Source organism: Lampetra fluviatilis, chromosome 22, assembly GCF_964198595.1.
Source record: "Lampetra fluviatilis chromosome 22, kcLamFluv1.1, whole genome shotgun sequence".
Classification (NCBI taxonomy): domain Eukaryota; kingdom Metazoa; phylum Chordata; class Hyperoartia; order Petromyzontiformes; family Petromyzontidae; genus Lampetra; species Lampetra fluviatilis.
The window spans coordinates 7,057,399-7,074,271 of record NC_136296.1 but is presented as its reverse complement, the minus strand read 5'-3'; the positions used below and the strand labels follow the sequence as shown (position 1 = coordinate 7,074,271).

The following is a 16,873-nucleotide window of genomic DNA, read 5'->3' as shown; positions in this document are numbered from 1 at the left end:
TGGGGCAGTGAGCCCCCAGTTTTCTTTGCGCCGAACTCGGGGCCGCTGCTGTTCGAGGAAATGTTGTTCCCCCCCCTTCGTGCCGCGGCTCGCTTTGAGTCGTAATTCGAAGAAAAACAAAAAAAGCACGAGATGAGCCAATTATAAATTGTAAGCACCCTTGCAAAAATTGGGGGTAAAGCAAGCTGGCGGTATGTTACGTTAACGAGGGAAAGAGTTGGAACCTCTTCATAACAGAGGTCGCAAACGGGTTTTGATTCCTTACCCGTACCCGTACCCAGCCGTACCTGTACCCTACCCGTACCTGGCCGGGTACAGGTAGGGTACGGGTATCGGGTACCTGATTGTGACCTCTGGGATGAAGCCATGTTGCAGGCGCGGGTGGGTTGATTCTAGGAACTTGAATTGTGAGAAGAGACAAGACGTTGGGAAATGAGTGACAAACAGTTACTCACCAGTGACTCACGGCCTACCCGTACCCGGCCGCACCAGGGTCGCAAACGGGTACCCGTACCCGGCCGGGTACGGGTAGCCAGGTATCGGGTAGGGTACGGGTATCGGGTACCCCGTTGCGACCTCTGCTTCATAAGTGACGGGAGCTTGGGGCCATTGCATTCTGTGCGGGCGCATGTAATTTACTTGTGTCCGTTCGCACGTTTCGTGCGTGTCGTGTCCGCGAAAGGGGCCGTGGTGCAGTGGTCAAGCGCGTTGCGTTTTGAACTCGGCCACCCGAGTTCGATTCCCGCTCACGGCTAACAACGGTGACGAATTTCTGAACCGTTCCTTGGCCTCCTCTCGGTCGACTCAAATGAGTACCTTGTGTAATATCGCCACTGGGGAGACAAAGGTGGTCGGTCGTGGTGATGGCCACCCACTCCCTCGTGTGCCATGGCAGCCTTCATCGGTGCACGCCAAGAGCACTTGCCACAAAAGTATGTTCGGCTATACGGGAGGTCTTTGTCTTTGTTGTGTGTGCATTGTGTGTGTCTTGTTGCGCGTGTGTGCCATGGTTCCATGCAGGAACAGCAGCAGCTGGCGCAGGGCTGCAGCCGGGCCAGTGCATCGTCAAGGTGAACGGCTCGAACGTGAGCAAGGCGAGCCACGCCACCGTCATCGCGCACGTCACCGCCTTCCGCAGCCAGCGCCAGGCGCCGCAGGTTTGGGCAACGTGCACCTCGGACGAAGAGCTCCTCCCCCTCCCACCCCCTCCCCCCTGCTCCCTCGGTGCCAGAGGTCGCAAACGGGTTTTGATTCCCTACCCGTACCCGTACCTGGCCGGGTACGGGTACCCGTTCCCTATCCGTGCCCCGTACCCTACCCGAAATGAGTGACAAACGGTGACTCACCAGTGACTCACGGCCTACCCGTACCCGGCCGCACCAGGGTCGCAAACGGGTACCCGTACCCGTACCCGGCCGGGTATCGGGTAGCCGGGTATCGGGTAGGGTACGGGTATCGGGTACCCGGTTGCGACCTCTGCTCTGTGCATCCCACGTGTGGACGCGCCCGTCCCATGAGTGGGTCGCATAAGCGCGTGACCACGCGTCTAATTTGAAAGCTGCGCGTTTGATAATTAACGGAAACGTTTTGAGCTCCAATCATGAGTCCAGTCGTCGTGCGAAGTGCCAGCTTTCCCAAATGTTGCACACTCGAAATGAGGGACGTGGGCAGGTGCTCCAAATCGAGGGCAAACACATTTATTGTGATTTAAAGCTTTCGTGACTGCAGGGATTCATATTCGTGGTTCTTTCGGTAAAGTCACGTAGAAGGGAAATAATAAAATAATATAAATTTTCTTGCTGTGGATTTCACACCTGATGATGATTGCTTGTGTTGCAGTCGAAACGTCGTGATAATTTTTATTGTTTTATTTTTATATTATTTTATTATTTCCCTTCTACGTGACTTTACCGAAAGAACCAAGAACACATTTATTGTGGTTAATCTGTATAATGCAACAGCACGTAGTGTCACACACAGCAATCTTCACCGAGTCGCCATTAACCACGTGACTGGTATACACATCAGGTTAATCAATAACCCTGCCAGCCCCCCCCACAGGCCCAACTCAGTCATCACATGCTGGTGTTCACACGTGTATTGATGTACTGCACAGCACATAGGGAGTTATTAAAAGAGTGGTCCATTCCTAATGTGCCACACAAACACAACGTGAACTCACAAAGCATCAAAACGGGACCCGGACAACGTGACGAGTCCGCCGTAGCCAACGCATTCCCTTAATTCCGATGCCAAATATTTACAAAGTAAACGGGGTCCCGCATAAGGACGTTCTTTTTGTGGTCAACACCTGTTGGGCATGTGGAGTACCTGGAAGAAAAACTCACCTGCACTCGGGAATGCCACTGAACACCGCTAAATTGATCTTGAACTGAGTGCCGCTACTGGTGGAGATGGCGAGCGTTACGGCCGCGGCTGCGTGTCCCCGCGATGGACGACGAACGTTGAAAACTCTCCCGCACCGCACGTGGCCAATCGACCGTGCTAATCGGAGGACGCGACGGGTGCCGCGTGGGCGTGCAGGAGGACGTGCGCTGGGTGTACAGTTCCCCAGCGGGCCTTTCGGACGGCGAGACGGAGCGTCGTCTCGGAAACGGCGGCGTGCTGACGACGCCGTGCCGGAGCGACGGCGAGCCCTGCGCCTCGCCGTGCGGCTCCAGCCCAGCGAGGTCGTCGCCCTGCGCCAGGCGCCAGCTGCCGCTCGTGCCCTCGCTCGCCTACTCGTTCAACTCGGGCTCCTGCTGCCCGCTGGACGACGCGTCGTTCGGGACCGACCTCATCTCAGAGCTGGCCGAGAGCAAGCTGGAGGAAGGTGCGTGCGTGACATGCGTCTTGGCATAGAAAAACTAAACTATGATTTTTTTTTTCTCACCAGGTAAGGCCCCACTGGGCTATACAGCTCTCTTATCGGAAGCGCCCTGGTCAAGTATGCTAGCTCAACCACGTGGCTTATCACGTGTACATTTATAGCAGCCACATCCTCTCTAAGGTCACCCCCATAGTGCACTTCCTGCCTGTCACTCTGCTCGATTTTCCTTTCTGCCATACATCGCTTCCTCGAGGCAATTGCCGGCGGAAATGAACATTGATGCGGTGTTCGTCTCTTGCTTACGGCCCTGAGGCAGGGAGGAAATTCCACATTTTTATGGCAGAGCCGAGTCCGTCCGTAGGACAGCCACTGTTGAATGCCCCACAACGTGGTACTTCATCGACCTTGAAGGGATGCAAGTATTCTTGCTGTGAAAGTACTGAAATGTTTTACTGCATTAATGCGTTTCTGTGAATGTCTATATACTCCCATTGTAAGCACGTTTGTGTGCTATGAAAAGCACCTTTAATAGCAATTTTTTTTTAAACCACGTTACACTTTTCTCTTTATATTTGGACAATATTATATTTATGTGTGCATATGCAGAATGTTTATGTTTTCAATTTAAGAAGTACGAGTCTTTATTTGTTTTAAAAATGCGGATTAATTGTACTACTCACAGGTGGAACTGAGATTATCTGGGTTTTGTTGGTATAGGCAAACGTTGTATTATTTACTATTATTTGTTTCTTTCGGTTAAGTCACGTCTAAAGATAAAATAATAAATTAAATTAAATAATAGAATACGACGTTTCGATTGCAACACAAGCAATCATCATCAGGTATAATGAAATAGCGACATAAAATCTAACCAGAAAACTATAGCCAGACATATTAGCAGACAGATATCACCAAGATACATAGAGAGAGCAACACAGGTAACAGAGAGAGGTGGTCGTCTCTGTGGGGTGGCCTTAAATCGACAGAAGAGGGCGGACGCAGAGAGAGGGAGGGGGGTTAGAGAAAAAATTAGCATATCAATGAGTGGACAACAAAACGTGGTGCTGTAAGTGCGATGACACGGCAAGCAAGCCTGAAAATCAGGAGAAGGACACACTAAAATTAAATAACCTAGTAAAATATCGAAATGTAATGTAATACAACACAGAGGGTCGGTCAACACACAATTAACGCATAGCCTGGTTGATTACGTATTTCAAAGATTGCTAAGTTAGAATTTAAGTGTGAACATTCCAAAGAAAGGACACAGGCAGAGAGAGCAAGTAGTCAGAGAGAGAGAAAAAAGAAGATAAGTTTAAAACTATTTAAGGCCACCCCACAGAGACGACCACCTCTCTCTGTTACCTGTGTTGCTCTCTCTATGTATCTTGGTGATATCTGTCTGCTAATATGTCTGTCTATAGTTTTCTGGTTAGATTTTATGTCGCTATTTCATTATACCTGATGATGATTGCTTGTGTTGCAATCGAAACGTCGTATTCTATTATTTAATTTAATTTATTATTTTATCTTTAGACGTGACTTAACCGAAAGAAACAAATAATAATTCCTGCAGTCACGAAAGTTCTAAAATTTAGTATTATTTACTCTTTGGTTCTTTCGGTAAAGTCACGTAGGTAGAAATAAAATAAAATAAATCACGACGTTTCGATCGCTTGTGTTGCGATTGAAACGTCGTGATTAATTTTATTTTATTTCTACCTACGTGATTTTACCGAAAGAACCAAATAGTATGGATTCCTGCAGTCACGAAAGCTTCAAATCAAGGTTGTATTATTTACTGCAGTTGCTAATCACAGGGCCTCTTTAACACAAAGCCTTTATTAACAAATCGATAACGTACCACTTAGAAAAAAACTCGTTTCTTTAGAACTGCTTTTTGTGTTTAGTTAGTCTGTCCTTCCCCTGCACCTCTGATTAGCACTGTTGGCTACGTACGGTGCGAAAGAAGTTCAACGTACATGCACATGCACACACACAGATACGTAGCGCTGTGAGTGAGGACCTGGCTGGGTGGCTCTGTTTAGAGCGCTTGACTGGCAGTCAGAATATTGTGAGTTTAAACCCCCCGCTCAGAACGACTTTGGTCCTATCACACCTCCACGGTCAATAGAATGTGACCGCTTCGCGTGCAATCAAAACAGTCGGTGTTTTATTTCGATTTAAAGCTTTCGTGACTGCAGGGATTCATCTTCTTGGTTCTTTCGGTAAAGTCACGTAGAATGGAAATAATAAAAGAATAATAAACATAATAAAATCATTCTTTCGACGTTTTGGCCACAACGCAAGCAGCCGTCCTCAGGTGGAGAACAGGTCTGTCGAGGAGACAGTCTGAATGGGCTCGACGGACCTGTTTTCCACCTGAGGACGGCTGCTTGCGTTGTGGTCGAAATGTCGTGATAATCATTTAATTATGTTTTATTTTCATTATTTTATTATTTCCATTCTACGTGACTTTACCGAAAGAACCAAGAAGATGAGTCGGTGTTCTTTGGATAGACTGGTACCTGCCATGGAAATGTGGAATTTCTACCAACGTCTCAGGGCAGTCGGTGGTGATAAGCACTCCTCCCGATGCTCGTTTGAGCGAGGAACCGACGATTATTTGACGGGGCGTTGCACGAGGGTGGAAAGAGATGGAGGAATTTCCTTCCGAACTTGAGGAGTGGTTGTTCTGCGCTATGGACTGAAAGGACCTCAGCTCAGTTTCCACCCACGACTAAGGTCAGTGGTGAGTGAACTCTGATGGGGTGCCCCTTCTTCCTTCACCAACCCACACTGATCATTGTGGTGAATACTCTGTGGTTTTTTCGGTAAAGTCACGTAGGTAAAATATCAAATAAAACAAATGAAAATAACTAGTTCAAGTTCAAGTTGTGAGCCATTCGGCTCTTAAATCGGGTGCAACCGCAACAAACAAAAAACAAAAACATGAACAAAAAAACATCTTAAAGTGAATATGTGACTGAGTGCAAACAGAAAATCCAAGAAAAGACAGCAAAATATTGCAGAAAAAAACACCGTACACCAACGCTGTGTGCAAAAATCCCAGTGGGATGCAATTAAATCACGACGTTTCGGGCGCAACACAAGCATCCTTCTTCAGGTGGAGACAAGGTAGCGAAAGCACAACCGCTTAAGTGTGTCTAAGAGATGGCTGTGACGAGGAATTATATAGTCGCGGGGGATGGATGGAGGGAGGGGAGAGGGCATGGTGAGTGTGTGGGCGGGCTGTGGACTGGGAGGCAATGATGTGAGGAACGGGGAGGGCGTTGGGAGGCAACGAGACATTGTGGTGAAGTATGGTAAGAAAAAAACATGACGATGGTGCCTTAACAAAGGGTTGGAAATCATAATTATATGATGCACTTCGCGCCCCCCCCCCCCCCCCCCCCACAAGCTAACCCTAGTATGTATACTTAAACAAATTTTGGGGTTGCATGTTATGGTCTGTGTCTAGTTTTAATACGTTATTGACACCGGGCACAAGTTTTGGGTGTGTGTTACAATTCCGGCGCATCTTATAATCCAGTTAATATAGTACTGTAATCTTAAATGCTTGTTGTCTGAACATCTTAAAATAGGATCCCAGAGCTTGGGAAATTGTTTGCGTAGGTTCTGGCCGTCGAGCCCGCATTGTCTCTGCTTTCCCATGAGAAATCTGTGCATCTTACAAATTCCGCAGCGTTGTGAGATGCAAATTGCATGCAACGACGCTATCTAAAAACGCTGTTCTTCTTATTCTTGCAGCAGTAGCAGTAACAAAACAAACCCTAACCAAACGCAACCTCTTGCCCCCGCTGTCTCCCGCAGCAGAGGCGTTCGAATCGTCCTTGGACGGCGACTTCTTCCGCGGCTTGAGCTGGGACCTCGGCGGTGAGGCTCCGGCACGGCAGCCTCCACAACAGCCGCAGCCGCCGCCGACTCCACCGCCGAAGGGAGCCGCGGCTCGCGACGACGCGGAGGAGGGGGAGCGGCGCGGTGGCCCGGCCGCTTCGGCGGCGGCGTCGGCGTCGCCGTCGGTCGGCGAGGGCGAGGGCGTGAGCCTGACGGTGGACAACACGCAGCTGGAGTACGGCGTGGCGTACGAGTTCGAGCGCACCGCCGGCATGCGCTGCCACGTGCTTGAGAAGATGTCCGAGCCGCGGGGGATGTTCCTCCTGGCGGCGCAGGTGAGATGGCGGGGGACGGACGGGCCACGAGCGTCGTCCGTTGGTGGGCTGTTCGTTGGGGGGGGGGGGGGGGGGGGGGCAACGGGTGTGCTCCGGGGGGGTATCTGCAGGAATTAAAATGAACAAGCAGCAGTGGGAAGTAGAACAGCAACAAAAAAACAAAACCCCCAAACAATGAAAAAAATACTAAACTCCAAATATTTTACAGTCACAAGATAAAGAGCCAAATCTTATTTTTTTTACACTTTAATGCCTACATGAAAAAAATGGTTTTGCCTATAAACGTTGCTATCTGAGTAAGCTCAAATGTTAAAGCAGCAAGACTCACAGTCAAACAACAATAGTGAGCCGACGTATAATCCAGGCTTCATTGATCCAATCAGCATCATCATCATCAGCAGCGTAATTGACAGAATAATCGCAATACGGTTGATGGATAAGCACCTGTGTTGCCTTGGAATTTCACCTTTGGCCTGAGTGACATTTGTGCACCCTTTCCAAATGCCTGGTAGTGCTGCAGTATTGAACGTGCTGTGTGCCCTTCTTATGGGCGGGGATGGAAGTGAACTTCTGACTCGTCAAACCCTGGCGCGGCATCGCCAGCGACGGCATCACATCTGGTCTGAACCTATCCCGGATGCGCCTGTGCGCTTGAATGCACGCTTGCGTTTCTCGTGATGTAACGATCGCTGCAGCCACTCCGTGGAGCTCCTTTGCAAGCCTGCCCATCATCCTGTAGCCCACCAACCAGTCGCTCTGCTTCACTTCCCCCTCCCTTCTCTTCCTCCGCCTACCCTCTGCCCCCCTCAAATCTGTCTCTGGAAGAGAGCCAGATGCGTCCTATTTATGGAACGGCACCCGAGTGCGTCCCATGTACGACGTGGTGTGGTTATAGGGCATTTTGTTTCACTTAGAGTCGCTCGGTTCTGTTTGTTTGAAATTTTGCGAACGGCTGGCCTGCGCGGTATGTAGAGAGAGGGCACGTAGCGCTTTGATTTCCCCGCAGTGCCTACAAACATACTGGTTCGGCACTGACACGTCTGTTCATGATGGCGATGATACAGTGAGGAGGTGAACGGAGTTATGTACTGGTTTACTCTTGCAAGCATTGCTGTGGGATCACTTCACTTAGACGTGACTTGCGTGTTCGTCGTGATAATCTCGATACTAAGCAAGGGATTGGCTGAAGCTAATCGTGGCCACGTTCCCCTCTGGGCAAGAGCCGTGAGGTTTTCTACTGCCGTGCTTGTTTTTTGAGTGATTAATAAAGAAATAAAATTCAGAAATTTCACCTTTGAATTGTCAAATACACACTAACTATTAACTATTTAAATATTAATTATTATTATTATTTTTACCAGATAAGGCCCACTGAACTATTTATTTGGCCACAAATAATAGCTCCACAAAGTGGCTGATCATGGGGAAATTAAGAGCAGCCAAATACTCTAAACGAACAATGATTCTAAGGGTGGACGGGAAACCCAGAGGACCTGGAGAAAAAGCCACGTGACCACGTGGAGAGGAACATGCAAACTCCAAATATACGGGTACCGTCAGGGTTGTGGATCGAACCCACGACCTCCTGAATACCAGGCGAGATAATTAACATCTCGCCACTGTGACACCACCGTGGCCAAACTGATCTTTCACCAACATAATAGTGGGTGGTGGGGAGGGTCACCGCCTGAATGTCGTGAGCCTCCACGAGCCAGAGACCGTAATTACTGACGTTTGAGGTCGGACGTTCACCGTACCAGCTGCTGCACGACTTGGCAGGAGGAGGAAGGGGTGGGTGGGGGGGGGAAGTGATGGCGAGGTGCATTGGCCACGATGAACTCTTTAAACGTGAACTTGAGTGGTTACCCCTGTCAAGCTTGAGGAGCTGCGTTTGAATGGAGGTTGTCACGTGGCGGTCACTGTTGTTGATTAGCGGAAGCTTAGACACCCCCCTCCTCTCTGTAAAATCCCCACTGCGTCCCAGACAAACGTGTTTAGCTGGTGGGCCAATGTAACTCTGATAGATTTAAAATTGATTCCTACTCGCGGGACGTGCGTTGCATTGCTGCGTGTGAGGCTGGGGCTCACGCCTGAGCGATGGGTCGCGCCGCCAAATTTTCCTCGGAATCTTGCAACGTAATCATCGCCTGCAGCGGCTTTGTCCGCATCTCGGGCGAGTGGTTACGTGACGAGGAAATTAAACGGCGCGTTCTCTGCTTGCAACTGGTTGTAATCATTCACACACAAGCGATTCAGTTGCACGCATTTTGGTCGCTCAGGTTTGGAACTGCCGTTGGAATGTATTATTATTTCCAGTTGTTATGTTGGACAAAATTGGTTCTCGTAAACTCTGCAGCCACCTCAGGCTGCTACATTCACAACAGTGGCAAAAAAGAGGAATGGATTCTTGAAATGAGCCACAACCCCTGATTGCGACAGTTCATTGTACAGGCTTGGTAGATGCAGTACAGTCAACGGTGGCGAGATGTTAACTACCTCGCCTGGTATACAGGAGGTCGTGGGTGCGATCCCGATCCTGACGCCTGCTGTATATTTGGAGTTTGCATATTCTCTCCGTGGGAGCATGGATTTTTCTCCAGGTCTTCCGGTTTTCCCCTCCACATTTAGAATCAACTTGCATTTTAGACTATTTGGCTGCTATAAATTCCCACTCACCACTGATGTCGTTAGCTGTGGCCGAGTTGAGGTCGTCAGGTTCACGGTGCGGTGTTTATCTACGGGTCAATGCCGGTCGATGGGGGAGCTGCCCGTGACAAAGTAGAGATCATCTCATCCAGATAATTGGACACTGAAAAAAAAAAATCTTTCCAGCTTAGCCCAGCAGCTCCGGGACCACGGATGCATGTGGCCAGAACGTTACTTAACTCGCCGTGCAATGTTTTCTGCACGTCTGGCAAGTTGAAGATGCCGAGTGGTGGCCAGTGTGGCTTCTCGCTTGATGGCATCGGCGGAAGGTGGCAATTCTGGCGCGTCTCTTTTGTGCCCTTTAAACAAAAACAAAAAAACCCGTCGCGAGTGACCGTTGCCAGGTCGTTTCATATCCGACCACGACCCCCAACACGCGCGTGCCGTGAGCTTCGCCAGCAAAGCCCCCCGCAGCTTGTCAGCTTGTCATCGCCGCCAGCGGCAACGAACGGCAGAGTAGGGGGGGGGTAGTGACGCGGGTGAGTGTGTGCGCGCGCAGGCAACGCTGTACGAGCGCATTGTGGACGCAGCCATCGCACAATGGAGCGAGGTCGGCAAGAGTCTCTTGGGGTGGGTGGGGGGAGGGGTTTAGTCAAACCATCTGCCCCAGTGCTGTCTTGCCCCAATGCCAATGTCTCGATTGGTGCAGTAGACACCTCGGCTGCTTTGTTAGTTTCTCACCCCCCCCCCCTTTCCTCCACCTTCCGGCCACACTCCAGTGGAAGGTGATGAAACCTCCTGGGTAGCATGTGCAAGGTTAAGTTTGTTTGTTTAACCAGGTGAAAGAGCTCACGAGACCCCCGGTGTATCATCATTTGCGAGAGTCACCTAGGTCATCGAAGCTGACAAAAGCGAAACAAATAAAATAGAGCCAATGAAGCGAAGACATCTGCGTCAACATGAAGAAATGGAAAACATTTCGCAAAGTGCAAATAAATGTTCAATAATACATTCCTTGGACCGCAAGTCGGTTCGTGCAGATTATTTTAAGACTCATCGTAGTGGTGTGAGCACTGCACTACAAACTCGGTGACTTGATTTCGATTGCCAGTCACCATTAACATCAGTGACAAACCTGATGGTCCACTCAGCCTTAAATGAGTGGTATGTAAACATCGGCTCAGGGGAGATGGGGTGTGTCGCAGGCTACAACGCTGCTTAATAGGCGCTCGCTAACATCATGCGCCACGTCATTTGTTGTTGTTGTTTGTGGAATGTGTTTTGGTTTAGGTCCCAGTGATCCAGCTGTTATACTTTGGCAGTGATAGGCAAACGCAGTACATTCACCCCAGGTCTGGTCTGGACCACCGCTACATGTTTTACTCAATCTAAAATGAGTAGCCTGAGGACGGCTGCTTGCGTTGTGGCCAAAACATGTTTTACTTTTATTATTTTATTATGTTTACATTTTATTATTTTATTATTTCCCTTCTACGTGACTTTACCGAAAGAACCAAGCATATCCCTGCAGTCACGAAAGATTTACATCGAAATGAGTAACCTCGTGATATCGTGTGTCAATATCAGTGCTGTGAGGCTATGGTAGTTCGTGTTGCGTCTGGTCATGGACGTACGGGTCTCCTCCATGTGTTGTGCTGGCCTCAGTAATAGGAAGCTCACGAGCACAACTTGCCCAAAACTGTCGACATGGCCCACGTGTGGGTTGTGTGCATGCATTGATGAGAGCAGTTCTCTTTTTTGCGACATTGCATGAACACACCTCCCGCTTAAAAAAAAATAACAACCAGAGAGTACACGTAATTTACATCCGTACCTCTGTCCGCGACACTCTCGCCAATGGCGTTTTCTTCAGTCAAGTGCCGTCCTCCGAAGAAACCGTAGATGAGAAACACCCCCTTCAATAAAGTTGGTACGGTCCGTGGCTAATTTAAAACACGTGCGTGTCCTCGCAATGGCTCCTAATGGACACACAGGTGTAGGCGGTGTTGACCGACCGTTTCAAGTTACACACGGAGGAGGGTTTTTTTATTGCCATTTCACTTTTTGGAACTCCCAACCACATGGCCTGACACTGTCCAACACTGCACGCTACGATTATCGGGTGCTGTGAGGTGATGCCTCAAACGCGGAGACCAAAGGCTCCACCTGTTCTGGTTTTTGGAGGCCGCCTGCTGTGCTTGTGAAATGTGTATTTATGCACCGGTTGGGTTTAGGAATTTGGTGGTGCCTGTCCAGAAATAATGAATATGTAAGCAGCTTGAGTATTGCAAACACAGTTGGTACCCTTTTTTTGGTCGTGTCCACGCGTCTGATGCTTTTGGCAATGGGACCCATTGCATTCAAAAACATCGCCCCTGCGTGGGCTGATGTGGCGATTGGGCGATGTCGCATGCCTAGAATGGTGAGGGGCAGAGTTCATTTGAGAGGCCACCCACATTTATCTGTGGCAATGAAAGAAAAACACTTTAATGTTCGGCTTACAGCTCGGGGGGGCAGACTCTGCGAATGGGCCTGCATGCGGTGATGTTTCACTGTCGCCGTAAGAGGGTGGTGCCTCCCGCTTACCAGCTACTGGCAGCAACTTGAACACTGCATGGATCAACAGTTTTCAGCAGCAGTTGCGATGGCCATGGCAAGCAAATCATAGTTAAATTTCTCTTTCAAAGGGGCCGCTGTGTGCAATTGTGCGTGCGTGTGTGTGCGTGTGTGCGCGTGTGTGTGTGCGCACGTGTGTGCGTGTGTGTGCGTGTGTCTACGCGTGGCGCAATGGATGCGGCGACCCGAGTTTGATTCCCGTTCACGGCCAACACCAGTGGCGATTATCTGAACCGGTCCTGGGCCTCCCCTCGGTCGACTCTGCCCACCCGCCCCCTCGTGTGCCACGCCGGCCTTCATAGGTGTCGCTCGCTAGCAGCACTTGCCCCAACAGCCCGCGAAGGCTACAAGGGGGATCTTTGTCTGACGTACACTTGGCCGCCCCCGCAGGTGCTTGAGATGCTGAGCGCGGAGGATGAGCGCCTCGCGGGGGAGACGTCCGTCGCGTCCGCACCGCCCGGCCGCCCCCGCGACTCCGCCATCACGAACGCCGCCACCTCCTCCTCCTCCACGTCGTCCAGCGAGACGAGCATGGACAGGGCCGGCTCGGACGGCCGCGATGGCGAGAGCGAGGCCGTGTGCGACGGGACGGCCGTGGCCACGGTCGGCGAGGGCGCCGCGCGTCTGCGCGACAGCACCATGCAGCAGCTGAACAAGCGCATCGTGGCCTACAAGAAGGTGATTGTGAACGGTCGACCCGCGCAGGCCTTCGCGGGTTACTCCGTTGACAGCGTGGAGCGGGTAGTAGCGGCTTGCACGCTGCGATGCGAACCGCGGTGACCTGAGTTTGATTGCCCGGCCGGTTCTGGGTCTCCTCACTGCCACCTGGGCCTTAATGGAGTAGGGGAGCCACGGTGGCGAGATGTTAACTACCTCGCCTGGTATGCAGGAGGTCGTCGGTTCGATCCCGACCCTGACGCCTGCTGTATATTCGGAGTTTGTGTGTGTCTCTCTCTCTCTCCCTCCCCGTGGTCGCGTGGATTTTTCTCTGGGTCCTCCGTTTTTCCTCTCCACATTTAGAAACATGTATTCAGAGTATTTGGCTGCTAAAAATTTCCACATGATAAGCCACTTCATTGCCAACCGTACTATTCAGAGGTGCGGGGGAAGGAGAGCAAATTAATTACAAAGAGCAGTTCTGAGGAAATAAGTTTTAAATCTAGATTTTTAAGTGCATAGCTCCATTGGCATCCTAATACCAGAAGGAAGAGCATTCCAGATGGCCCCAGAACCCCTTTGAAAGCGTGCGATGTGGTGACCGTCTCTGTTCGATGGCTAGCCAAAAGCCGCTGCGAGGTCTTGGTGCTTCTCCTGTCACAATAACTACACCACCACTTTTGATAACCCTGCTCTTTATATCGATCACTATCATCCCATGTACAATGTGTATAATTGTTGTGAAGCGCCTTTTGATTAAGACACTTTATTAATCTACATAACACAAGATACGGTCTTAGCCCAGTCAACAATGGCCACAAGACAAATGTGTGTGTTGCTATTATTTTCTCTTTGCTTGGCTTCGTACAGAATCAATCAGAATATTTACTTATTACTGGAGGAATCTGATTAGCTACAAAGCTCTTTTCCACAGATGTCCAGTAGGGACGGGTAAGAACGTTACGCTCCGCTCCGAGGGTTAACATGTACCGTGTGGTAAGGGGACTCGTCACAGGGCATGAATGTTGGCCATGTCGTCGTAGTGTTAGATCAGAGTGGAGGTTGCGTGGTTCATCTTCAAGGGGGCCCATTCTCTCATGTGGAGTGATGCTCTTCTGTCTGAAGGAGTTCAGACACAGATACAACTGCAGTAGATCAATTTGAAGATTAAAGCATGTAATTGAGAGCAGTCGTCGGGAAAAGTCTTCACGATTATAACCATTTGACAACGTTGCCTTTTAAACTATGTATTTAACGCAACTGACACAGTGGTTAATTTACAACGCTGTAGGCCCACTGCCCAGAGTTTGATGCCCCCCCCCGCCACCCTTCACCAACCCGCACTGTGACCAGCGTGGTGAAGTATGGTGAAGTAATCCACGCGATCGACACGGTATAGGATACGGCATTCGCATTTCGGATAGTGGCGGTCATGAATCGGAGTAAATTCAGAGAAAATATAGAAATTTGACCGTAAACCACGTTTTACAATGCGATGTCTCCAATTAGTGAAAAGTTAAAACAGCTAATATTCGGCTGCAAGCCAAACCAGTGTTTAAATGCACGCACGTGTGTGCATACAAATGTTTATACATACACGTGCATATGACACATGCCAGAGCTGTTGGAAATAGGCCAGCCCCCCCCCCAGCATTACGACTCTCAAGAAATGGATGTTGTCAACGCGATGGATCCCGGGTCCCACACGTGTGGTAATGTGCCTCTCTGTTGCGGAAGAAGTGGTTCCCGGGCAGGAAGCTGTGATGCTTCAAGGCCTCCCTCTAAGGGTGTCTGTCTGTGGCGCTGTCGGCTGACTCAATTACACATACTCTTAGTTCTTTCGGTAAAGTCACGTAGGTAAAAAATGAAATAAAAAAATAAAAACAATGAAATCACGACGTTTCGGAGGCAACACAAGCTTCCGTCTTCAGGTGAAACTGTTACAGCAAAATATCTGTATTACTTGATACAGATATTTTATTGTTTTTATTTAATTTTTTACCTACGTGACTTTACCGAAAGAACTAAGAGTATGAATCCTTGCAGTCACGAAAGCTTCAAATCTAGAATTACTCAATTACAGTTGATGACCAAATACGGGCGGCTGTGTCTGTCCGCTTGTCGACAAAGTCATGGATTCGTAGAAGCGGGAATTTAATAAAATAACATTTCAGGCCGGTGGTCTGTTCGGGTTTTTGGCCCGCAACATATTTCGGCATCCCGCAACGCTCCACATCCATTGCGACCTCTCCCCACGTGGCGTGTGATGTTAGTCGCCTGCCTATTGGAGTCCACCGCCGAAATGGAAACTATTCGGTGAAACAAATTGAACCCTGAATAGAAGAGGCGGTACGGTACAGGCACATAAAGGCCTGTCGTGGTGAATTTATTCGATGATTAACATGGATCCTTAACCTTATAGTGAATGAAAACTCAATACATTCGTCAATAACAATGGCTTGAAGATAAAAAAGAGTAATTTTCCCTTCTTCAAGGCACATAGAGAAGCCAGACACAAATAGTCGTGTACGTTATGATACATGCATGGAATCTTGGAAATAGATTTGCGGTGTATGCTAATTATATGCAAATTGGCACGCTGATGTTGCGTTTAGGCTCGTGGAGCGAACTGAACTCTACAGATAGGAAACATGCGAACCACTATGTATGGGATCGTAAAAACAAGACATTTAAAATCTATTATTGGCTTGAATCGTGGCCTTGAAATGTGACATATCTTCAATTGCTACTTGTGTCACAATAATAACAAAAAATTTACATTCCTTTATTGGTCCACTGCTGAATGATAGCCTTCCCTGCGCCATGTCAGTCACGGGGGGTTGTGCGACCGTACTTCACCACGCTGGTCAGTGTGGGTTGGCTTATGTGGGCGGAGAGGCTTGGACGACTGATGTTAGCCCTGGTCAGGAACACAACTCTGGCGGGCCAGGTTCCCAGTGCAATTCATTAACGCGACCAACTAACACTGCGGTCAGAGTGCTCAATACAACATCGGATTGTTACGATTGTAGTTAGCGGTTGGGGCTTGGCTTTGTTGCGTGTATGTATCTTGAACTTCTTTCGCACCGTACGTAGCCAACCGTGCAAATCGGAGGTGCGGGGGAAGGACAACAAACTAAAACACAAGAAGCAGCTTTAAAGAAACACTTTTCAGTCTAGATTTAAAAAGCGCGATGCAGTGGGCGTTTTTTGTTCGGTGAGTAGCCAAAACCTGCTGCGAGGATGACCGGAGTTTTGCTTTGATGGTTTATGCTTCTTGACGAGATCAGCAAAGGTATTGTGGTTCATTTGTGGCAAGTACTTCGTGTGCAATGAGTGGATTTGTTCAGCATCCGGAAGCCAATGGAGCTCAGGGGAGCACCAGACGGGACACGGTCGGATCTTGCAGTACCTGTCACGAAACGTGCCAAATAATTTTCTACACGGTCGATTCAAATTGGTACGACTTTGTGTGTAGTCAATTGTGATTATTATATACAGATACGAAACTCTGCCTTGGGAACACGGGGTTTATACCGCGAGCTCAGGACTTACGAGTGGAGGAGAGCGAAGCTCCCATTGCTTGTTTTTAGAAAGTAATCGTAATTGATACACTTAGGTTTTTTCGATTAAATGACTTAGGTAAAAAAAATAAATAATAAAAATAAAAGAAGAGAAATAATAAAAGAAATACAATTATTATTTCTATTAAAATAAGAGAAATAATAGTATAAATAAAAGTATTATTATTTATATTATTATTTATATTATTTAAATTTTTATTATTCATTTTTCACCTACTTGACTTTACCGAAAAAACCTAAGAGTATGAATCCTTGCAGCCACGAAAGCTTCAAATCTAGAATTAATCGTAATTGGCCTATCCACTGCTGTATGAAGGCCTCTTGCACGCAACGCCACAATCCGCGTC

General features: G+C 48.8%; 1 protein-coding gene across 3 annotated transcripts in view; it reads left to right on the top strand.

Annotated features, from left to right (window-relative positions):
• LOC144938475 (phosphatidylinositol 3,4,5-trisphosphate-dependent Rac exchanger 2 protein-like) overlaps window positions 1–16,873 on the top strand; it is a 210,679-nt gene that overhangs the window by 123,093 nt on the left and 70,713 nt on the right. For 2 of the 3 annotated variants that reach the window (XM_078866327.1, XM_078866325.1), the window contains exons 21-24: window positions 1,021–1,157; window positions 2,545–2,833; window positions 6,665–7,023; window positions 12,676–12,963. In XM_078866327.1, the coding sequence (XP_078722453.1) occupies window positions 1,021–1,157; window positions 2,545–2,833; window positions 6,665–7,023; window positions 12,676–12,963 (1,073 nt within the window). The remainder of the gene's footprint in view (window positions 1–1,020; window positions 1,158–2,544; window positions 2,834–6,664; window positions 7,024–12,675; window positions 12,964–16,873) is intronic. The other variant, XM_078866326.1, reaches the window with a different exon arrangement.